Here is a 24,571-nt window from a genome sequence, read left to right on the forward strand (position 1 = left end):
GCACTTGCGCGTTCTCACTGTCACTGGGCCTAGTAAGGTCGCTGTTTTGTTCTCCCCTGTTCCCCTCCCTTCCCTTGTTGCGCTCTGAAACACTTGTGTACGAGCGCGATAGAAATAAAATATCAATCAATCAATGTCCTTATGTTCGTATGATGTCTGAACATACCCGAATGTATATACACATCTGCGTGTGGGCCACATATGGATAAACATCTGTCTGTGAGGGTTGCCTCAGCATCTAAAGCTATGCGGTCTGTATGTGTCCATAGTACAGATGATGGCAAGGTGTACTTTCCTGCGCAATGCTAATATGGTGTCTTGCATCTGTTTCCAGTGGAAAGCTGGGGGCACTGAGGCTGAAGGTGCGGCTGGCTGAAGACCGGATCCTGCCATCCATGTACTACCAGCCGCTCATTGAGTTGCTGGTGGAGTCCATCCTGTACCCAGCCGAGGTGAGTCCTGTCCATGGAATCCGAGAAGCATGGCCCTATGCGTACGCTCCAACCTCCACATTTCTTCATCAAAAAGAAGTCGGGGTGCAAACTCTTCACGGGTGGGGACAGGGTATAAGGACTGGAAACTCACTGGTCCCAGCATGGGACAGAACCAGCTCTGGGTGAGCTAGGGATGAGAAACGGCCTACCTCCGTGCACGAGGGAAGAACAGTGACTTCTGTTGCTAAGTAACAAAACTCTGTGGGCCTGATTCATGGAATATTTTGCACGGTGCAAAGTACCCTGATTCATGGTCAAAGTTTCTTTTTGCCCTGCAAGTCACTTTGCACGGTAAAAATACACTTTGCACTGTTCCATGAATCAGGGTGGAGCAGTGCTAAGTGTATTTTTGCAGTGCAAAGTGACTTTTCACTGCCAACAAAAACACCCTGATTCATGGAACAGTGCAAAGTGTCTTTTTACCGTGCAAAGTCACTTTGCACCATGCAAAATATTCCATGAATCAGGCCCTGCATGTCTAATGCATGGACGGTGCACTCTCCTGGTGTGGAAGAGAAACAGTTGTGCCTGTGCGAGAGATAGACAGTTACCCCTCATAGTAAGTGGCAAAGCCAGCTCGACTGTCAGAGAGATGGGCATTGAATTCTGCCAAATTGGGAGAGATACATTTTGAGTGTACAAGGGATACCCACTTGCCTCTCACAGGATGGGGGACAAAACGAGTATTGTTATAATTAGAAATCACAATAGCAGAGCTGTCACAAGATGTGTTGAGGCCCGGGGCAAAACATTTGGTGAGGCCCCCTTACGATTTTCTGCACTAGGCCAGGGGCGGCACCTCCGCAAACAGGACTCAAGAAATCTCTTGAGTTTGCGTGGAGGAACCCAAATATGGTTTATTACTACAACTGCAAATCAACTACAGCAAAGTTAGATTTCTCTACTGAAGAAAGGTTTATGCCAGACTAACTTTTGTATCATATGCATTAATATATATAGGATGGCATGACGGCACGTGGTGCGTGATTCCAACATTAAGGAGCACCCTGCCACTGTGTGGGCATTACCATACACAGTGACACATAGATGACGTACAGTGGAGGCTGGTGAATTTCTGAAATGAAGAGGCTTAAATGTTTGTGCCAATTATGCAGGATCGACAGAGCACAGTGAGGTAGCCCAAACCAAACAAAGGTTGCTTGAGGGCTGAGGTGTATCTCACTCCCAAGAACAGTTCTGAAACATTGGGTTAAAATGATGCATTTTACAGCACTTTCTTTGTCAAATTGGGTACAAATCCATAGTTTTCAATTGGTTTTGTACTGAAGCACATGGAAAAACTCCATAGTTGCAAGTCACCAACCATGACAGGAACATTTTCCAATACATTTCATGCCGTCTTTCCACACAACATATGCTAGTATAAAAATATATTCATGCTGGTTGTTCCCATGCATGTTCATGCAGGCTGCACCAATATATGCCATTATTACCATGTACAGATGTACATGGTAATAATGGCATACCACAGAAAGTATGTCCAGGCTGACTGTGCACCATAGGTGTTATTAGTGGCTAGATTGGCCTAAATTCAATGTGGGCCAATTTAGCCAAGTGGTATGTTTGCTTTAACCTTCTGAAGCAAAACAAGCATTGGCAATGCAAACAGTTTGGGCTTTCAGTTAGGAATGGGAAAGGCACTGCTGTATTGGTATTAACTGACCATTGATGGTAGCAGGTGCAAACTGGTTTAAGTACATGAGCATCTAATAGCAGTGCTTGGCAAATGCCTAATACCTATGCACAAGCCAAAACTGTTGGCTTTGCCAATGTTTGTTTTTAACAGGACTTCACTGAAAGACACACAGGGTGCAACACCATTGAGCAAATTAGGCTCTAGACCCCTCCCGAAATGCTGGGCTTTGTTGACTCAACATGGTTGCATGGATGGCGCAAGCCCCTGACTAGGGAGGACTGAAGCCCTCCCACTTTGGGTCACAAGACCTCTTTCGGTGTGTCGCCAGCCCATAGCACTTGTTAAGGAGCGGCAGCAGCATCAAACATGCAGAGCACAAAAGTCTATCCATGCGATATCCACAGACTAACTTTGATAAAGCCAAAGTCTTAACTTCTGGTCTCAGCTTTTAGATGGCCCACCTCTCCAGGGATTAGCATAGCATTTTGAAATTAAACAGCCTCAGAATTAGGGTCAAAGGTACGACTACTGGCCAAAAGGAAGGTGAAATAGCTATTCAGCTTCCCATCTGGGTTTAGGGAAATGGGAGGGAAGTGGGAGCAGGAGTGGTTGAAGATGTGTCAGGTCTGGTGGTGGCCCATTTCTTTGTGAAGTTTGGGGGGGCACCCCTGACCTTACAGATTGGAAAAATAGGCCAAGGCACCCGTGGAGTGCTTAAATCAATTATGAAGTCAGAATTATGCAGCAAGGTGGTTAAAAGCTGCAGATTATCAGTTGGTTTCTGTGTCATACGACTGGCAGCATGGGGGCAGCTGCTTGGGGGCCCATTTCAACTGCAAACACTGAAAGACCCAGACTCCATCCCTCAGTTGGGCGACTGACAGTGCTATGTGTTTATTGGCCCCACTCTCTATCCGCTTTCAAAACTGTCATGCACCGCCTGTCGGGCTAACCAACAGAGTCGTGGCCAGACGGAACAGGACACAGACATTAAACAGTGCCTGGGATTCACTGTTAACAAATGCCATTTCATTACTAACATAAAACATTTCACGTTTAAGACCTGCATTCATATCCATACATTTTTAGGTGATTGAAATTGTGATGTGGGGTTAGCATTGCATGACAGGGGAGTGATTAGAAGGGAATTGGTGACATGAGAAATCTCATTCTCACAGCAGTCCTTAAGTGTGACAATTCACAAATGAAGGAGAGAGTTAGTTGCTTCTAACATTGAAGCTTCACCAGAATCGTCTCTTTTGAATGTGGAAATATGTTAGATGCCCCCACACAAGTAAGTGTGCGATCTCAGCATTATGTAATGAGACAGCGCAAGCCCTGCTGGGCACCCCAGCTGGGCTGGCGCTGTCCAATTACATAATTGATGATTGCGGCCCCCCTGACCTCTCTCCAAAATATGGGGGGACAAGAAGGCATGCCACAGAACTTGGGGGGGACAAAATCCCCTGTCCCCCCTATAATTACGCCCATGAGTGTGCCCCTCCCCCACAGCCTCTGAAGTTAGCACATTTCCCGTTTGAAGTGTTAGTCACACCACCGCTTCCCCCTTTTGCCCCCAAAATGTTAGCCTATGTGCCCCTGTGATGCCATGAACCCACCGCTTAATTAAGTGGCCTGCATTACGGGTGGGCTGGCACACACACTCACATTCAACACTTTCACACATGCATTCATCCACCAGTCACACAATTTACATGAATGCATACATAAAACCAAACACAGAATTGACACAAACATCAACATGCACGCATGCATTCAAACACATATACATACTCATTTAATTTAAATACACTTATATACACATTCAATTTAAAATAAAAAAAACACTTACTGTACCTCCATGAACCCTCCAAAAGCACCCAGGCAGCCACGGCACTCCGACACTTAGACATGCTGCCTGACAGGAGAGAACTGCTCTCCTGTCAGTCAGCGTGTTCACACAGAGCAACGTGAACACACTGACTGACCGGAGAGGAGTCCTCTCTTGTCATTCAGCATGTCTGAGTTGTCAGCTGAACAACGGGAGGCAGCAGAGCTCACTTCTGAACCCTGCTGTCTCACATTATTTTGCTGTTAGTTGCTGAGCCAAACTGTTTCGTAACAAACATCAAAATCATTGCAGAGGCAGAGAGCAGACAGCACAGTCCCCCATGTGAATAAAGGACACGGGTGGACTGTGCTGCCTTCTACTTAGGAGAGGGTGCCGATGTACAATCAGGTGATCATGGCCTCAATAGTAGACATATCTCTGCAATGTCTAACTCCAGTCCTCGTCAACCTGAAGGGAAACAAATGAGAATTAGACTCGAGAGCGTCCTGAACCCTGTGCACATTAGAGCACTATCTTGTCCACTCAAGAAAAGCGGTTGTGTGCCTATGCAGAATGAGGAGTTAAGGGCTGGGTTGTTGCAAGGAGTGAGTTAAAAGCTCCATAGTCAGCGTTTCCCAGATCCTAGTCATCCAAGCACCAAATGAAGGCATTGGGTGTTTCCTAGAGTCTGCCTCTTTCACCAACTTAGATTCTGTAATCAAGTGTGTTAGTAACTTACCCCCTGCCATTCCTATGGGCAGAAATTCTCTTCTGTAGTTCTTAGTAACCCTATCGCTTGGGAAACATGACCCAGTAACAGTCTAATTTCTTGCTAAGACCCTCATCCAGAATAGTCTGATGCTTGTGCTGGCCCACCATCGGTAGTCCATTGTACTGCTTCCAGTACTTTAAGTGGGAGGCTATATTGAGGGCGGGGGTTCTAGTTAGGGGATGTGGCCTAAGTATGGGTGGGTGTACTTAGGCCATGCCCCCTAACTAGAGTCCTCCTCACCTATATGGGGAGCGGGGAAAATAAGAGCAGGCGAGCTGGGGCACACTGGCATTATTACCTTTGGTGCACACATCCCCCTCCTTTTTGTTCCAAATCATGGGCTCCGAGCCCGGCTGGGGGGTTGGAGTCTGTGATAAAGAAACAAAAGGAGAAGCCAGGAACACCGAAAGTGTGACACAAGTGTGCCCCAGCTCTCCTTCTGTGTCTTAATGAAGAGCCAACAGCCAGCAGGCAACCCTTTCAATCAAGGAGCTGCGTGGTTACAGGGCTGCTTGCAGGCAACCCTTTAACCATGTGGCTTCTTGAGTGAAAGTGCTGGCTGTTGGCTCTATACTCAGAAACAGCAGGCAGAACGTTTAGCAGAAGCACTGCCTGGTTAAGGGGCTGTGTGCAAGTGACAGCGCTTCATTTAGAAAAAAGAAGAGGCATCAATGCCTCTTCTTTTTTTCAAATCCGAAGGGCTGACACCTGCAGGCACCCCTTTAATCGTGCAGAGCTTCAGCTAAATAGGCTGCCTGGGGGGCTGACACAGCTGGGCTAGTCGGGGGTGAGCCCCGGCAGGGCTTCAGCTTGGGAGCCGATTGTGAAGACTGCTGGGGCTCTGCCCCTGCTAGCCCTGGCCCACTTAAATCCCTGGCCGCATCTCTTGCCATAGCTACAGCACCTGTCTGCGGGTGCTGGGAATGCCGTGGACATGATACTCTAACCATTCTCCCACCACAAATGAAATCAATCATCTTCCTTGATTGTCTGTATGTGTAGCTTGCATATGCTCTCTAATGTAGGGGGATTTGAAAGAGATGTCATTAGTACTCTCAGCGGTGTGTCTGCCAATTTGATAGCTCCAAACCCGGGCTGAATCATGCAATCCAAGCCAGAGTTTGAAGCAACTCAAGTGGCTGATGCACTCGGCCACCTTCCCTCCTGCCCTCCACTGCTTCCCACTGCTTCCCTTGTCTCTGCCTATTGTAAACCTGAGGGTATCCTCACTTCTGCTCCCCCTGGATCCTCTGCTCAGGTGTCCAGGGAAAGGCCATTGCTATTCGATCTGAGCCTGGGAGGGGAGAAGCGAGGGAGGATCACCTGGGTGGAGAATCCTTGGGGATTGGAAGGAAGGTACACACAGACGAGACATGGTATTCGCCTTTCCCTTATGAGAACCAACCTAACCTTCCACAGGCCTTCTGGGACTACTATAAGACAATTACTGTCAATTTTCCACATTCAACCTATCACAGTACTGGGACGAGAAAGGAGCGTCTAGGAGTAGTGAACACCAGTATCTAATTTTACCACTCTATTACAAGTGGAGGAAGATGCCTGCAAAGTACAGTGAAGGTCAGGCATGTCCCTTTAATTGTTATCAGGCAATCCTAATTGAGAACTCACACCTGCAACCTGTCAAGTGGCTGCAGGTGTATAAGAAGAGAGAGAGACCGACAAAGGGACCGAGACAAGTAAGGAATCCTGTTGGGAAGGAGGTAGCCATGGTGGCACCTGCAGGAAAGCCAGGACACCGGTAGACGATCCCGAAGGACTGTGGTGCGCAGAAGCAGGCGGGCCATAAAGGTGTGGATACCTCAGTGGTTGGTGAGATGCAGCCAGAGCTGCGAGAAAAGGAGAAGAAACCAGGCAGCCGCCAGCATCCATGGAAGGGAAGCAGAACTGCCTGTGGGAGCAGAGAAGCTTCAAAAGTGTGAGCGGGGCTCGCGGTGCAAGGTAAGCCAGCAGGCAGAGCAGAAGTGGAACAGCGCAGCTGCTCAAAAGGTCTGTCGATGACCGATGAGTGGAAGGGGAATGTCATTCGGAACCGGGGTGCTCCTAGGTGATGCGTGAGAGCGAGCCGAATGAACAGAATCAGATGTACCGATTGAAACCGACCTGAAACCACAGGTTGAATGACACCTAAGCGGCAAAGTAAAAGCCATTAATATTGAATACTGACTTGAATAAGAACTTTATGGGCAAAGCTGAAAACGTTATGGGCAAAGCTACGCTCTGATGATGATAAATGTGAAGTCACTCATTTGAATGCAACGTACGAAATAGAGAGCAAGTGTGGAAGTTTGCTGAAGAACACGACAGAAATAGGGGGGGGGAATCCCCACGGAGTGAACTTTATGCATGAATACAGTATAGCATGGCCAAAGACTGGCAAAGAATATGTAACACACTGTGGCAAAGCCAAGAGGCTGACCAGGAAAAGCCAAGCTAGTGTGAATCCTCACATAGAGCCAAGAGGCCAACAATGAGAAGCTAATTGTGTGTGAATCCTTGCACAGGGGAAAATACAGAAGAACCTGTGTGGGCTGAAGAACCTCATTTGCGCGACCTGTAATTGGTGGACCTTGTGGTCTGAGAACTGTGCCTAGACCAGGGAACCTTTAATTGTGAAATCCAAAGACACTGTGGAAGCATTGCGACAGTCAAAGACCTTGTTGAAGCATTGGGAAAGCCACAGGCATTGGTGAAATAAACAAAGAAGGAGTCATCTTAGTGAACTGTGATACTGTGTTGAACAATGAGAGACGGAGACCAAGCAAGTGGGCAAGTTGATGTCTTGGGGAAGGGAACCCTGAGACTTGTGCTGTCTTGAGGACAGGAAACTCAAGACCCTTTTCTTTGGAACTGTGTTACTTTGACCTTGGGGAAGGGTACCCCGAGGATTTGTGGAACTGTGTTGCCTTGAACTTGGGCAAGGGAAACCCAAGGATTTGTGAAAGTACTGTGAACTTGGTTAAGGGAATCTCGAGACTGTTTTGTGGAACTTTCTTGAACTTCGGGAAGGGAGCTGAAAAGAAAGCTAAGAGCTGGACGAAGTCCATACTTTTGTTTTGATCACCATTTTGTTTATTATTGACATCCTTACACGTTGTTTAGCTTTAGTTGTGGGGCAAGGATAGGTTTTGGGCACAGACAAACTTGTCGATGACTGTTTGACTCAGACCTTTCGTAGTTGTGTTCAGGTAAGGAAATCCCACCTTAGCATACGGCAAGTTAGGCCTTCAACCATCCTGACATTTGAGTTAATAAACCATTTATTTTGAGCTTTGAATCTGTTTTCTGAGTCTTGCTTCATGATGCCTTCACGCCACCCATTCTGACCCTCCAGTGCTCCACTTACCAGATGCTCCTGTTCTCCTGGTTTGATTTGATTTTGATTTTGAATCATTTATTACGTGCACCAGATGGAGTAAACCATATTCTGGCGCAGATGGTAACTAAGTAGTAGAGTATTTCTTAAGAAAAAAAGAAAGGAATAGATAACATTCAGATTTAATCAACTGTTTACACTTATCTAAACAAGAATGTTTTAAGTCTCTTTCTAAAAAGATCCAGACTTTCACTTTATGATTTCAAGTGGGAGTTGATTCCAAACTTTAGGGCCATAGACACCAAAGCTTCCATCTCCTCTTGAAATACATTTTGATCGTGGAGTGCAGAGTAAGAGTTTATCCTCTGACCCTAGACTCCTTTTCGGCTGATATAATACAATTATGTCAGCTAAATATGCGGGGGCAAGCCCTTTAATACATTTGAACACTAGGCATGCCATCTTGAATGTGATCCTATCTTCCCCCATCAACCAGTGGAGTGATCTCCGCATTGATGACACATGGTCTCTTTTCTTCAGATTACCAATTGCTCTCACTGCTGCATTTTGGGCTTTTTGAAGTCTCATCATTTGTTTCTAGGGGATTCCTGCCAGCAAACTATTACACTAATCCAGGTGGGGATTAGTCATTGCCCCCACCACAACTGCTCTATCTTCCATCGGAATATAGGGTAGTATTTTCCGTAGTGACTGAAGTGCAAAGTGAACTGTATTTACTTTGGCTCCTACTTGCGTTTCACTATTCAGATTTTCCTGCCACCAACAGCCTAGGTTTTTTACTTTTTTTGCATATTGCAGTTGTTCCCCTAGGATTAGAGGGGAGAACTTTGAATTACCGATGTTTTTTTTATTGTTTGGGCAGAACAGTATAATTTCTGTTTTTGCTGCATTTAATTGTAAATGGTTATTGTTCATCCATTCATGAAGTTCTTTCATACACTGATTAATTCTCTCAAAGTCCTCTTCCCTATTTTGTAACTCAATATATAGTTGTGTATCATCCGCATATGAGTGGAATAACAAACCATATTTCCTAAATATCCTGAAAACAGGACGGAAATAGAGATTAAAAATGAGTGGGGAAAGAGAGGAGCCCTGTGGCACCCCGCAGTCAAGTTCCACCATTTGCGAGGTGAAGCCATCAAGTATGGCCCTTTGGGTTCTATCTTTGAGGAATGACTCAAACCATTTCACGACTCGTTCAGAGGCTTTCCTCACCTGCTCGATCCTTTCTACCATTACCTGGTTTTTTACAGTATCGAAGGCCGAGGAGAGATCAAACATCAGTAAAACTCTGGATCCCCCCCTGTCAGCAACCTCCATTAAATCATCATGCACGGCTAGAAGGGCCGGCACCTCCACAGTGTTCCTCAACTCATGCCTTCCTACAAATACATTGCTGTTAGCACTCTGTCTTTTGGCCTGGTGGTGCTAATAGCAATAAACACCCATTCTGGTGCTTGAACTGGCTGCTTAATTATTCTGAAAGCTCATAGATTTTGAAGGCATTCATTATGCCCAACCACCAGAAATCAGCTTTTATTTCTTCTCTTATGAGTTTGGATCTTGCTGAAAACGGCAGTCATGGGAAGGTCGGATGATCTGGACCACAAAGGATTTAAAGGTGTGTCTATCGGGGGAGGACATTACTAATTTATCTATCTCCTCTGAATCCATTAACTTGTGAACTCTCTCAACTGCATTATGATTAACCATAAATCTTGTAACCATTTTGATTAACAACCGTATGTGGGCACAGCGAGGCGAGGAATCTTTGCTCGCATGCCTGTAAACCCACAGAGGTCCCCTTGTAAGAGCCAGATCTAAAAATAAGACTTGAGAGGCAGAAGGGACCCGCAACCAGCACCTTCATGAAATTCAGATTTTCAGTGCATTCTTGACACTTGAACATGCATTAAATCGCTGACCCCAGGTTGGTGGCAGGATAGTGTCAACCTCCTATTCACATAGGAACAGTGAGCATATTTGCAGTAGCAGGTCTTGAGGGACCTGTCGCTGCAAGGGCAGCTTTTATATTTCCACCTACTTTTGGGAATTGGAAATGAAAACAAATCAAATAAAACACTCCCATCGAGCAGGAGCATTTCTAATATGGGCAAATCATTGCATTGTGCATTGTGCTTCCCCCTGCATCTGGCCTGTGACAGGAAAGACCACCAGGGAAGGGGAAAGACATGCAGATGAGCCACAGATCAGAGCACCTGCCGCTGTGGATCAGGAAGCGCTATAGTCTGTGGCAGACCTTCCTGTGGCACTCCACTGGCCTCATTCAAAAGGAAATCTGCCCTCGAGAAAGCATTGTGTGGAGTCAGATTCCCTTTTGGGAATCAGCCCATCTGCAGAATGTAAGTGTTTAACACACTTGCATGTACTTAACCCGTGTATAAAGCTGGTTAGAAATGGGTCAATAAGATGTTATTTACACTTTCGACTCATTGAGTATCAAAACGATCAACACTCAATAATTATAAATAACATTTTTAAACCCCTCCACCTGTATTCGACGATTCTGTCTTAGTTGGATGGGTGCTTTTGCACACTTTAGGGGTCTCGGGACCCAACGGCCGTGATTAGCCCCATAGGGGAAAGCTGGGAACATAAGCCAATAAGAACAGGAGCAGCACATTTAGCCATGAGACGACAGACGACGAGTTTGCAAAATAACCCTGATAAAAATAGCAATGGGCTTAAAAAAGCTGCAGTCCGAAACAATTTAGTTAGGCTTTATAATAACTGATCATGTGGCCCCAAATATCAGTTCTGTTATCGTGCCTGTTTGCATAACGATGGTGAAGAGTTATTTTTAATATTGTCATTAGCCGGGCTCATATTGAATATTATTATAATATATATTTTTTAATAAAAGTGGTTACCAAATTTGGCTGGCTGTGAGAGCTTTACAAGTTTAAGGTCCGTAACAGCTTTATCAATTTCCACTAGGGCGGCCAACTTTCTAAAATCATTTTGCGGAACACTTGCCATGCACAGTGGCGATGATGTCACCTTTGGCCCGCCGCCAATTGTTATTTAAAAATTGGTGAATTGCTGTTAACGCTCCAACACCTGGCTTAATTGTAATGCTAATGGTTTGTCCTTGGGATGTGATGGTCACGTTGTTTAAATGTGAACATGACTATCACAACCCCACAAACAAACCATTAGCATTGTAATTGTACCGGTTGTCAGAGCATTAACAGTCAGCAAGACTGGAAGAGCACAGCAGGAGCTCGACCTGAGGGAACACAAAACAAGACCTGGTTAGAGACGCCTAAATGAACGAAGGCAGAACTTTTCCTGTCTATCACGGGACAAAGACTTCCAAAATGGGACTTTCCAGCAAAATACGATCAAGGTGGCCAGCCTAGATTGAATCTCCACCTACAATGTTTTTAGATCGTCTCTCCATGTAACGGGAAATAGCTTTTATCTTGTTTGAAAACAGTTTTGAACTTTGAGGGTCAAAGCTCGTCATATAAAGCTTAGGAGTCAGGGACAGTACTAGTTCTTCTCAGACTGCATAACAACATAAGTATTATACCTGTACTTTAAGCTGTTACACATGTACATTATACTTCTTTTTATTCAGTGAGAGGGCTGACGCACATCGCTCTTTAATTTGTAAAGTAACCTGAATTCAGGGCATAATTAATCTTTCATTCACCTCTTTTAGAGCGTCTCTCTTGAAATGATAAAAGGCAAGCCGTCACACAGTGTCCTACTATATTAGTACCCACCGAGGGTCAATGAGCTTGTAACAACCAAGCTCATTGGCCCTCACTAGGAAATTACCCGGCTGACAAGGCTCCGCTCACCACCGTGGCCCCGGGTTCCTTCCGCAAGTGGCCTCCATGGAAAGGGAGAAGGGACTACTTGTACTTGTAGTCCCTTCTCCCTTTCCAGGGAGGCCATTTTCTTTGTTCTGATTTCTTTTCTCCAATGGCCGACATGGAAACGGAAAAGGGACTACATATAGTCCCTTCTCTTCTTTCCGTGGCTGACATGGGCCGGAGTACTAATAGCAATAAGCCCCTCACACTTGGGCCTGTAAATATGGGCCCTGGGGCATTACCTGAAGTATTAATGCACCCCCTGCTCTGGGCATATTGCTTAAGTAGAACTCTTTAGCCCATGAGCATCTGTTCCACAGAATTCTTTTTTTTTTTTAACTCTTTTTATTAGTGGTCACAAAGAGATACATGGCACCAATCCAAATCGCATCTCCAATATTATACAAATATACATTGTTCGATTCATTTATACATTCAGTGTTACAGAGATTCGTCATCATCAGAAATCATGTTGTATAAATACCCTGTGAAAGGGCCCCAGATGTCTTTAGGCCTGCATGCCGCTGGTTGTGTCAAGACATATTGTTCTTCCGTTTCCTTGACATATGTTAATTCCCGAAGAAATTGTTCCATGCTGGGTGGGCCTGTGTTGTTCCATTTTTGTAGGATGCATTTTTTGTCCACTGCGCATGAAATATTAAACAAATCTCCTAGCTTTCTCGGAGCACTTGCTAATGTCCTGAGGAGTTAGGAGTTAGGAGGAGTTAGTTCAGGGGGGATCTGCGTTATCTCTTCCAACATCACAGCTACAGCGTTCCAAAAACCGGCTGCAACCGGACATTCCCAATACATATGAAAGGCTCCGGCTTTGGGTGAATTGCATTTAGAGCAAGAATCTGAGCTTTCTGGTGCAAATTTTGCTATTTTAGCCGGTGTATAGTGTAGCCTATTTAGGATTTTAAATTGAATTAGCCGCAGCCCAGCATTAAGTGAAACCTTCTTGGTGAGTGAGCAGTACCTGGCCCATTTCTCCTCTTCAATGGGGATCTGCAAGTCCCTTTCCCATTTTTCTTTAATTTGGTTTAGCGTGGGGGTGTGGGTCTGCACTGCTGAATAAAGCTTAGAGACTCCTAGGCCCTCTTTGGCGGTTATCAACTGTATACATGGGTGTGGTGGAGGTTCGTCCGGGAATAGCGGAAATTTTTTCTGAAACGCAGATCTCATGTGGTAGTATTGCAATCTCTTAAGTGGTCCATCTCCCAGTGCCCTCAAAAATTCTCTCAGGGTTGCAAATTTCCCATTGATAAACGTGTCACCCACCCTCATCTCACAATTTGGGTCCAAGGATTCTGTATGCTGCTGTCGTGCGTATGTGGTATACCTGGGAAATTCCATAAGGGTATTTCCGGGTTATAGGGTATCTCCAGTTTCAACCTTTTATATATGGCCTCCCATGCCCTGACGGTGCAGCTTACCGGATTGTACTCGCAGGTGTCTCTGTATCGAGAATCAAAAATGACTGATTGTATGTTCGTGTTCTATCCGAGACATTATACCAGTATTTTGAGAATTGCGCTTGGGAGACATAGTAATAAAGATCAAAGTCAGGGGCAGCCATACCACCCAGGGAGTACGGTTCTGTCATTTTTTCCCACCCTATCCTCACTGTTTTCCCATTCCAAAGGAATGTTACCACCATGGATCGGAGTCTGGCGAAGACAGTCCTACCAGGCCATATGGGGATGTTGACAAAGAAATAAAGCAGCTTGGGTAAAATCACCATTTTAAGGATGGCGACCCTGCCGTTTAGCGAGATTGGAAGGCGCCTCCAAATCTGAAGTTTGGTATGTAGATTTTGCAATGCGCTTTTGTGATTATTTGTATATAATGGGAGTGTATCCCTGGACCCAAGGACCCCTAGGTATCTAATGTGTTGTTCTGACCACTTGAGTTCACACGTTATGTTGGGGCATTTAGTAGCCGGTGTAAGTGGAAATATTTCAGATTTGGCCCTATTCACAGTATACCCGGAGTAAGTTGCAAACTCTTGTATTTCTGACATGATGGATGCTAAGTTCATCTTGGGTTCCCGGATATATAATAACGTATCGTCGGCATATAATGAAATCAGCTGAGTGGACCCTTTCATTTTTATCCCCTTGTCTGAATGTCTTAGTCGCACCGCGGCCGCCATTGGTTCTATGGTCAATGCGAATAACAGGGGCGAGAACGGACATCCCTGTCTAGTGCCTCTGCCCAACAGAAACAGTTCGGAGATGGATCTATTAGTTAACACCCGGGCACCAGGATCGGTATACAATAGTTTTATACATCTGATAAAATTGGGGCCCACCCCAAATGCCTCTAGTACAGCTAGAAGATAAATCCATGAGACCGAATCGAAGGCTTTTTCAGCATCGAGGGATATGGCCACCGCGCTTCTACCTGGGTCTATCTATGCCATTATGCCGAAGAGCCTGCGAAGATTCAAGGCTGTTGACCTAGTGGGGATAAACCCGTTCTGGTCGGGATGGACAAGTGTGGGTACAGCCGTTAGAAGTCGATTGAACAGTATCTTTGCAAATATTTTAGCATCAGTATTTATATGGGACAGGGGCCTATAGGACGAAACATCTTGTGGTGGTTGACGGGGCTTATGGAGAACAGTTATCACCGCCTCTCTCATGGTTGGGGGTAATATGTTACTCTCGAAGGATTCCTCCCATACCTGGATTAATATCGGAATGAGTTCCTCACATAACTCTTTTTAGAATTCGGCTCCCAACCCATCCGGCCCTGGTGCCCTGCCTGATGACAGTGCTTTGATTGCTTCCGTCATTTCCTCCGGGGTTACCAGCTGATCCATCGCTAAGTGATCTTCATCCGGGAGTCTAAAGATATGCCCTGATTTCATCGTGTGACTTCTCATCCTTGTTTGCGTATAGTTTTTTTATAGAATTTGACAAATTCCCTGTTTATATCTTCTTCCTTCAGGAGTACCTCCCCTTGGTCATTTTGTATGCTAGTGATCTGATTCTGTTGTTTATCATGTATGAGCAGGTTAGACAGTGTTCTGCTGGCCTTGTTACCCTCCCTGTATCAGCGCCCGTATGGGGGCCGCCACATAACGCACTTCTCTGATGGCCAGTCTATCAAATTCCTGGAGATTAATGTGTATATCAGCCAATATCTCTCTGTCTTGTGTGCGGGTATAAGCCTCTTCCAATGTGTCTAATTTCCTTTCAATGTCTGCTAGCTCGGCCCGCACACCCTTCAGCATACCACCCGACTAGGACATCAGGACCCCTCTCATCCAGACCTTGAACGATTCCCACACTGTGGAAAGCCTATCAACCGATCCTACATTTTTGGTTAAAAACTCTGCTATTTCGACATGTAGTGATTCCGCCACCTTGGGGTCCCCAAGCATTCCACTCAGCATTCTCCACCTTCTTGCATGACAGGGGCAACCCCGGAGCATTAGCTCCAACAACACTGGGGAATGATCTGATAGTGTACGAGGCAAAATTTCACACGCTTTCATCGCAGCAGCCATAGCAGAGGAAACAAACCAATAGTCAATACTAGACTCAGAGTCGTGGGCTGAGGAGTAGTATGTGAATCTTCTGCTACGAGGATGTATTTCCTGCCAGGCATCCACCAACGACAGCTGCAAAAGAATGTGGCCCAGGGTCAGAGCTGTCTTGCTCGGAGTGTAGAGGAGGTCCCAGACATGGCCTGCACCCCTTCCCCTCGTTTCAAGGTACCAGAAGCGTACTCACCAAGTTATGTGATGCATGAAGAGCAAATGAACCTACAAAGAGCTGCACTGGGACTCTGCCCAGTATACATCAGAAGATCCATACCTGTTGAAGCACCCATAACCAGACAACCCTGGGCAGCTTGGTACCCTATCAGACAGCAATACCAGCCGCTGATACGGAACAAAGAGTACCTACATACGGTCCACAAAGAGACCCCAAAAGCCTTAATGGAAGGCCAGTGGAAATGACTTAAGGGCCTGAACAGACTCGTGAATGAACAAAAGCGGCTATCGAAGACAAGCACGCCAGTGCGAGTAACTACGAAAATAAATGTAATGGACACAGAGAAGAGACAATGTTAAAAGGTGAGGAAACGGTGCTACGAGACAAGATGGAAGCAACCGACCTGTTAAACGTGTGTAAATAGGCTTGAAGCGCAAGATGCTAAGAAATCGATACTGCTTGCAATGCTTAGTAGAAGATAGAGCGGCAAGCGCCAACCATATATCTACCTCAATAAGGCGCATTATACAAGTGCGACTCCATTTTGTAAAAGCAGAAATGTACCCAGGCTGCCAGAGGCCTGACAGGCCTAGTTTCGTAACCGAGCCAAAGGCAAGAGAAGGAGCGGAATCGAAACTCAACAAAGAGCAGCTAATGCCTAAGAAATCGAGGTTAACCAGAGAAAGGGAGGAGAGCGTCAGCTAACAAGACTCAAACTTCAGAGCGTACCAGCCTGCCTCATGAAGGTCAAGGTAAGGGGGGCCCATGCAGGTGGCGAGGCTGAAACAATTAAATGCACTAAAAGCTGGAAACTGAAGCAGATTCATGGTGAACTAACACGTGACCAGCCAGGCGCGAAGAAGTACCATCGCCTGATGTCATCCAGGACCCGAGGATGCCATAACGTTTCCCGATAAGAAAATACAGTTTCGAGACCATCCTTAGCCAACTAATTGACACATCGCCCTAAAACACTGATTGATGGAAGGGAGGCAGGGTGAAACTTGGGACACCAGGCACAGGGGTGTCCATTCTGCATGCTGCTAATTAAAAGTGGACATTTATGTCTAGGGGTGTAACCTGCCCAATCACAATGGACCAAGTTATCTGGAGTCCCATAGATAGTAGAACCAATAAGACGTCATAGTTGTTGTGACTTCTATCACGTGTGATGTAGAGGGATGGGCGTAGATGCCCACCCGATAAGAGTTATCCAATCCGCATGCCCTATTATCATATACAGATATAACACCTATACTTAAGTTACCTTTCCTAACCAATTATATTGCATGATGCTTTATTATAGAATTAGACGTCAGTGATGACGAGTTCTGCCTATAACAATGACTGTTCGACTGAAGTTCGAGGAAGTTGGAGCGAGACAGGTGATCGCAATGCTGCTGATTTCCATTTGTTTCTCTGTTTGATGTACTTGTCATTAAACGGACTTCCCTTTGCCAGCTTACTGAGTCCTCATTATTGAGTCGTGTTGAAGTAAGTGAATCCTCAAGATAGCTCACATTGTGCAGCTATCTTGTCTTACAAGTTCTAGAGGGTGAGCGCTGACCTATGGGCCGTCAGTGAATTCCTCTCCTCTTGAACACTTGGTAGCGTGAGGACGGTTTTGGCCATTAATTATTGATTATTAATACTAAGACACCTTTAGACCGACGGCACAAAGTAACTCTAGGCCTTCGGCAAGATCACGATTCCGTTCGCCATTCCGGGCGAGTAGACTGAGAAGCTCCCCGTGGACAATGATAGAGTAAAATTTCAAAAATCTGCAGTGGGTCTGAAGGAACCCGCCTTTCCAAGCATAACCCTTCACATTCCCACGGGTAGCGGATCGGACGAAAACCTTAAAAGCTGGAAGAGGAAGGGGCAGTGATCACGAAGTTCTAGAGAGGAAAAGATGCGATCGGTGAGTGAAACAACAAACTCGTTACTTTGGCAAATGTCTTGTAGACATTAGAGTAAGTAAGGGAAAGGTAACGGAGGGTGGCGGAGAAAAAATAAAGTAGTTAGAAGTAGGGAAGATTGTATATATATATATATTTATATAGGGGGTTAATGACTCGAGCATAAGAAATAAAGAGTGGATTATCAGGGGGCACCTGAGATAAAAAAAAAGTAAGGATTATCAGGGGGCACCTGAGATTAAAAAAACGTAAGGATTATCAGGGGGGGCACCTGAGATAAAAAACGTTAGGATTACCAGGGGGGCACCTGAGATAAAAATTTAAGGATTCGCCTTATTCCTGCTCTTTAAAACAGCAGTCAGAAGAAACGTGAACTCATAGCCGACAGAGGGGGGCCGATTAGGCTACGGTGATGATTAAAGACGGCATCAAAGGGGTTTGTTTACACCCCATGTCGGGGTTTCGATCAGAAGCCAGGTATACGTGTGTCCAGCTGGTGTTCGTCTAGTCTGTCAAGTGTCTGTAATACGTGTCTTGTTGTATATCAAATGTAAAATAATTGTATTAATGATTGTTTGAAATGCATTTTGGCTTTACGCGATTCTGTAACTAAGAGGGAATCGCCATTGAATTGATGGGTTTTGAGTAAATTGATGGCATACATTTTGGTGGGAAAAGATTGGATTGGAGCTTGCGTATGTGGTGCTCGCTCATACTATTGGAAGGTTAAAGAACTGTATAAATACTGTTAGTGACAAAACTAAAAATGGAGGAAGTTACCCTGCTTGCGCATTTGTGCAAGCAGCTACCCAAGCATGCACCAAAACTAAAGAAATACAGCACGGAGTGGGTTAAGGGTACCGTCAATAAGATGTTTATGCCTTGGCCCCAGAATGGGTCACTCGTTAAGGCTGTTTTACAGCATATGACAATCTTCCTACACGCCACATATACAGGCAAGAAGCTAGAGAAACGTCTTGCTGTTCTAGAATTGTGTAAGATGTTTGAAGAAACGAAGGTGGAAGAGCCACCCACAGACTGGATACTAAATGTATGTACAGAGGGGGGTGAGACGCCTACCGCGCCACCAGCCCCGCCTGAGCCAGTAATTGAAGGAAGAAAGTCAGAGGGTCTTTACCCACTAAGAGAGCTAAAGGCAGCCATGGGGTATAGCATATGAGTCGCCTACGTACAGTAGTGACGATAATAAGGGAAAAGAACGGGAAAACAATATCGCCTCCACGGTCTCAAGGGATAGAAAGAGATGCGAAGATGAAGGGAAAGATTGGGTATGGAGTTGTGCACCTCCAGATAAAGAGAAAGAGGGAAATAAACATAAGGGAAATTAAGGTAGAGGTGATGAGATAGCATTCGCGAAAGATGAATGGATGGGAGGTCAGATATTACTGAAGTTGGATGGAAAAGGAAGTGATGATTTGAGGCCAGGGGAGAGGTCTGATGAGACGCAAAGGAGAGAGAGAGAGAAAGGGATGGAAGTAAGGGATGAAAGGACAAGAAAGAAAGATAGGCTAAGGCGAGAACAACCATATCGCGAAGAGCAAGGAATACCGCTCAGTCGCACACAATACACAGCCTACAAAAAGTACAGGCAGAACATGCTAAAGTTAGAGGAAGAAAGGAGAGTGCACGAAAGGAAGGTAAAAAAGCGAGAAGATGAGGAAAGTAGAAGGGCAAAGGAACATAGAAATGAACGGATGAGGGAAGTAGATAAGGCTAGAGGAGAAGCGAAGAAGCAAAAGGAAATAGACGAGGAAATGGAACGTAAGTGCAGACAGAGTGCACGGGATCTTTAATGTTTGGAGCGCGAAGTGATTAAACCCAATCCTACAATAGAATGGGAAGACATAGAAGAATTCTTTCCTGCAAGCGATGCGGTACCAGGTACAAGCGGGACAAATATTGAAGATGACTTTGACACCAGAAGCATCAGGGAAACGATCGATAAAATATACGAGATGGGGCTAGTGCAGATATCCGATGGAGGAAGGGAAGATGAGTGCTTAGAGAGCACTCAGCTATATGACACTGAGGATGTCACCCGAAGTAGTGGGAGCAGGGGACTGTCCCTAGACAGGCTGGAGATTGGGCAAAACGAAGAAGATGCAAGGAGTTGTGTAAACTGGGAGTATTCAGGATCCGACTCCGGTGGGGAAATGGAGGATGTGGCACATGAAGAAGGGCGAAAAACAGCTCCCAGGGGACCGAGAGGTACGATGGTCAGATGCTAGCGGGTCCAAAAGTAGGGCACCAAAGTCCGCTAGACAGTCCAGCCGACATGAAGAAACACCCCACGGTCAGAGGGGGGCGGCAGCACCTACCTATGCAGACAGATTAAGGGCATTGCCATGTAGACGGCAAGGCGGGAATGCCACCCCGGCGATAGACCAGAGAGCTATGGGGAAAGAGAAGGAGGACTGTGCATTCCAATTCCCGTTGCTAGAAAAGGGGGGAGCAAGACCACGATATATTCCATGGCCACACAATAAGCTTCCAATGCTGACATCGGGAGCCGGAAAGTGGATACATGAGTTAGAGAAAATGACGGGGGTATCTCCTTAGCTATAGGGGACATTAACGGCCTCCTAATTGCCATACTTGGTGAAAGAGCAGATGATGTATGGAAACGTGCAGGCTATCCTAGGGTAACCCTAGCTAACACCTCATAACGGAGCGCCATTTAATAACTGTACGGCAGCAGTATGGAAAGCGCTGCGAACGTTATATCCAGACACCTCTGATATGGGGGCTATAATGACTCGAAAAATGAAAGAGTCAGAGGACCCGTTGATTTATATCCAGAATTTTCAAGACGTGTGGGTGCTCGAAACGCATGAGTCTTGGACGAAATCTATCCCTGTATAATACCATATATTATGCCAGGGGTTGCCTGAACCGGTGCAGAAGCAGCTAAAAAAATTGGTAGGACTAGAAGCAAAACCATGGGCCAAAATACAGTTGACAATTGCACACTACTGTAGATTGTTGCAAGAAAAGAACCGGAAAAAGGAGGCAACTCGTAAGGACGAGGAGGCGAAGTTGGTGCAAAAGAAGCTCTTGAGGTATGCTCCCGAGGGAGCCATGCTCACCAGCCTGCCCAGCCGAACCAAGCGCGCAACAAGCGACCAACCCCTCGCAGAATAATCAGGGTAACGCAGGATTGTACCCAAGAGGAAGTGGTTTTGGAGGAAGAGGATGGCAGAGTAATCAAGGAGGGTTTCGAAGTAACCAGGGAGACTTTCAGAATAATCAAAATGGCTTTCAGAATGTGCAGATGGCCGGTCCAGCTATGCCAGATGGACAGATGGCCCGACCACCGCCAGTGTGTTGGCTGTGTGGAATGACAGGACACGTGGCGCGCATGTGCAGAAGCCAAGGCATGTGGCAAAATAGCCAAGGGATGGGGGCAGGCATGGTGAATCAGCCTGCCATCCCGCAACAGGGCGGTGCACAAAATTACACCATACAGCAGGAGGCGTCAGGCGTGCAGCAAGGTGCACAGCAAGTGGTTCAACCACCGAACATGGGGAACTTGCCACAGGGACAATCCCAGCAGGCACCATCGCAAATGTCACAGGGCGCAAGCTCCGGAGGGGGAGTCAACCCTATGGCTGGGGGAAATCAACAAGTATACAGTGGGCCGTACTTATATATGAAATAGGACAGCTCACGGGGGACTCTAATGTGCTCTATCCTATCAGTGACACCAGACCCTAACAGGGAACCTAGGGTAAATGTCACCATAGGGGGTAAAGAATATTCCTTCTTGGTTGACATGGGTGCAACGCACTCATGCATACGAGAGGGCACATTTTCCTTGTCTGGTGAGGCTATAGATACTCAGAGTTTCACTGGAGCTCATAGTAGAGTTCCCTTTACAGACACACTCCCAGTCTCAGTGGGAGAGCGCGAAATGAATGTGCCCCTTTTATATTCACGTCAGAGCCCAGTAAATATTCTGGGCCGAGACCTGATGACTAAATTAAACATGACCATCTCGTTTACCAAGAATGGTATAGTGTGCTCCACTCCAGGAAAGCATTATTCAAACGTGTGCGAAATGATCAGAGCATACTCAGGACGTATAGCCATGAGAGCTGTACCGTTAGAGCCAGAAGTCTTTGCGTATTGCGTGCGGGTGCTTATGACGGGACTGCCAGGCCTCGTAGACAAAACTATGAGAACCCCCGATGAGTTTCTGTTCAGACCAAGAATACCCATGCACGAAGAGGAGGGACAAGTTTTTCCCTTAATGAAACAATCTGCCGCAGTGCGAGGGAAACTGGTATTGGTCGAAAGATATGATGACGAAGGCAGACAATGGTGTGCAATTATTGCCATCGAAGAAGGGTATTGAGTAACTGACGTCACCGATGACGATCTATTCGAAGAGCACCCTGACCTAGAGGAGACAAGAGTGGAAGTAAGTCTCACATTTTGGGTCAAAATGATCAAACGGGAGGTGCCACAGAGAATGATGTTGGCGCTGGTATGTCCAGAATACTTTGATGACGACATAAGTTCCTCCCGCAGTATGGACTACAGGGCCCTATGACGTAGATCTCCTGAAGGGGGCAGGTGAAGTGAAAATTAAACTGAAACCAGGAGCAATTTTACCACGAGCGCGACAATATCCCATGTCCAGAGAAGCGGATGAGGGGATCGCGAAGACAATTTCCGCCATGATGGAGCAGGGCATCCTAGTAATGTCAGAATCACCTTGCAATACAGTGATTTACCCTGTCAAAAAAATCAAAGGGAGGGTCTTGGCGTTTAATCCAAGATTTACGAGCATTAAACGATATAGTTGAAGCCAAGTTCCCTCTAGTCCCTAATCCATCCACAATTCTGTGTAACATACCCACTGAGGCAAAAAAATTCACGGTGATCGATTTGAAAAACGCGTTTTTCTCAATTCCACTGCAACGTGACTCACAAGACCTGACGTCATTCACTTTCAGACAAATGCGCCTGAAAAGTACGAGGTTACCACAGGGGTATTGCGAGTCCCTGTCTATTTTCAACAGAGTCCTGCAAATGGACCTAAGCAATATTACGGTGGACAGGTTTTTTTTGCCGTATATAGATGACATTCTGATCTGCAGCACCACTGAAGAGCAATGCAGGTGCGACTCTGTCCAGCTATTGACTATACTGGCTGAGAAGGGATACAAAGTTGATAAGGAAAAGTTGCAGTACTGTCAACAGGAGGTGTTGTACATAGGGCAACTGATCTCTCATGAGGGGAAAAGGTAACCCCAGAAAGGGCTGAAGCCATCATGAACACGGCCAAGCCGCGCACGATGAAACAAATGCAGAGCTTCTTAGGCCTGTGCAATTATGTCAGAGAATGGGTCTTTGACTACAGCTCGTATACCAAGCCCTTTGTTCAGGCTTTGAAGAAAGCCCAGGCAACAAAAGGAGAAATTTAATGGACTGAGGCAATGGAGAAAGGGTTTGCAGAACTTAAGGGGGCAATTTGTAAGGCCCCAGTTCTCGGGATTCCTAATTATGCAGAGGAGTTGTACCTGTTCTCAAACTCTGATGGTAATTTTATGACGGCAGTGCTCACGCAGCGAACCTCGCTGGGGTACAAGCCCCTAGCATATTACAGCAGGAGTCTGGACCCGGTTATGAAGGGCCACTTCCCATGCAAACAAAATCTAGCTGCTGCCGCATTTGCTATCGAAAAGGCGTCATCCATTGTGATGGGGTGCTCCATGACATTGTATGTTGAGCATTCGCTGTTCGCCATACTAGAGAAGCCAAAGGGCACACTGACATCTCAAAGAGCATCCGCCTATAAGGTGATTATTTCTAGCCCAATCGATCAAAATAGTACGATGTAAAACTGTAAACCCTGCAACGTTCATAGCTGAGCCAGTCACAGAGGGAGAGCCTATACATGACTGTGCGAATTATGAGGAATTCTATGATGAGATCCCCAGGGTAAAAGAAAACGCCCTGGCAAGTGGAGAGATCGTCTTTATTGACGGTTCTTTGAGAATCAACCAAGAAGACGGACAAAGGTATACAGGCGTGGCCGTGGTAAAACACCTAGCGAATTGAGAGTTTCGAGTACTCATCAATGCGCGTATACCCTCTCACTATTCTGCGCAAAGCTGCAGAACTGCTGGCACTGATACTCGCCATTGAGAATCATGCAGACCAGGAAGTAACTGTGTACAGTGACTCAGCCTATGTGACGTCCACAGTACATGCAGGTCTTGTGCGCTGGAAAAGGAGGGGCTACCTCCGAGCAGACGGCACGCCAGTGCAACATGCAGCCTTATTGGACAGGCTGATAAAAGCACTACAGCTCCCAGTGGGCATAGCGGTCGTGAAATGCGCCGCTCAGACCAAGGGGACAGATTTTGTGTCACGGCGAAATCATGAAGCGGACACGGAAGCCAAGCGCATGGCATCCAAGAATTAAACAATCATGGACGTGGAGGTGGCACGTACCCATGAGAGGATGATGGTAGCGCGAGCCACACCAGAAGCCTATAGCAATATGGGGCAGACTCAGCTAATGGAGCTCCAGGGGGACGCACCGCAGGAGGAGAAAAATGTGTGGAAGCGTCGAGGGTGTTCTTTAAACCCCTCTGATGGGTTGTGGAGGCAAGACAGCACTGGTAAACCAGTAATGCCTGTCGCCCTTCTAAAAGTAGCATTAGAACAACTACACTACCCCATCCATATGACAAAAGAAAATCTTGCTGCAACGCTCGCAGAAGACTGGTTCACACCGAATTTAGCTGAGCATGTTGCATTTTTCATGGTGAACTGCATTATCTGCCAACAGTTCACTGCTTGGCACACATTAAAAGTAGTGAGAGGAATCATTCCCAGACCAAATGGACCATTCCAGCACTTGCATATCGACTACGTCGACATGATTCAAGTGTGCAACGGGTACAGGTGTTTAATTGTGGTGGTGTGTCCATTC

At 46.2% G+C, this 24,571-nt stretch overlaps 1 protein-coding gene across 2 annotated transcripts in view; it reads left to right on the plus strand.

Annotated features, from left to right (window-relative positions):
• Window positions 1-24,571, plus strand: part of RASAL1 (RAS protein activator like 1) — a 1,443,380-nt gene that overhangs the window by 828,117 nt on the left and 590,692 nt on the right. For both annotated transcript variants that reach the window (XM_069619245.1, XM_069619246.1), the window contains one exon: window positions 335-452. In XM_069619245.1, coding sequence (XP_069475346.1) covers window positions 335-452 — 118 coding nt within the window. The remainder of the gene's footprint in view (window positions 1-334; window positions 453-24,571) is intronic.

This window comes from Ambystoma mexicanum, chromosome 10, assembly GCF_040938575.1.
Source record: "Ambystoma mexicanum isolate Mex_15411 chromosome 10, UKY_AmexF1_1, whole genome shotgun sequence".
Classification (NCBI taxonomy): Eukaryota; Metazoa; Chordata; class Amphibia; order Caudata; family Ambystomatidae; genus Ambystoma; species Ambystoma mexicanum.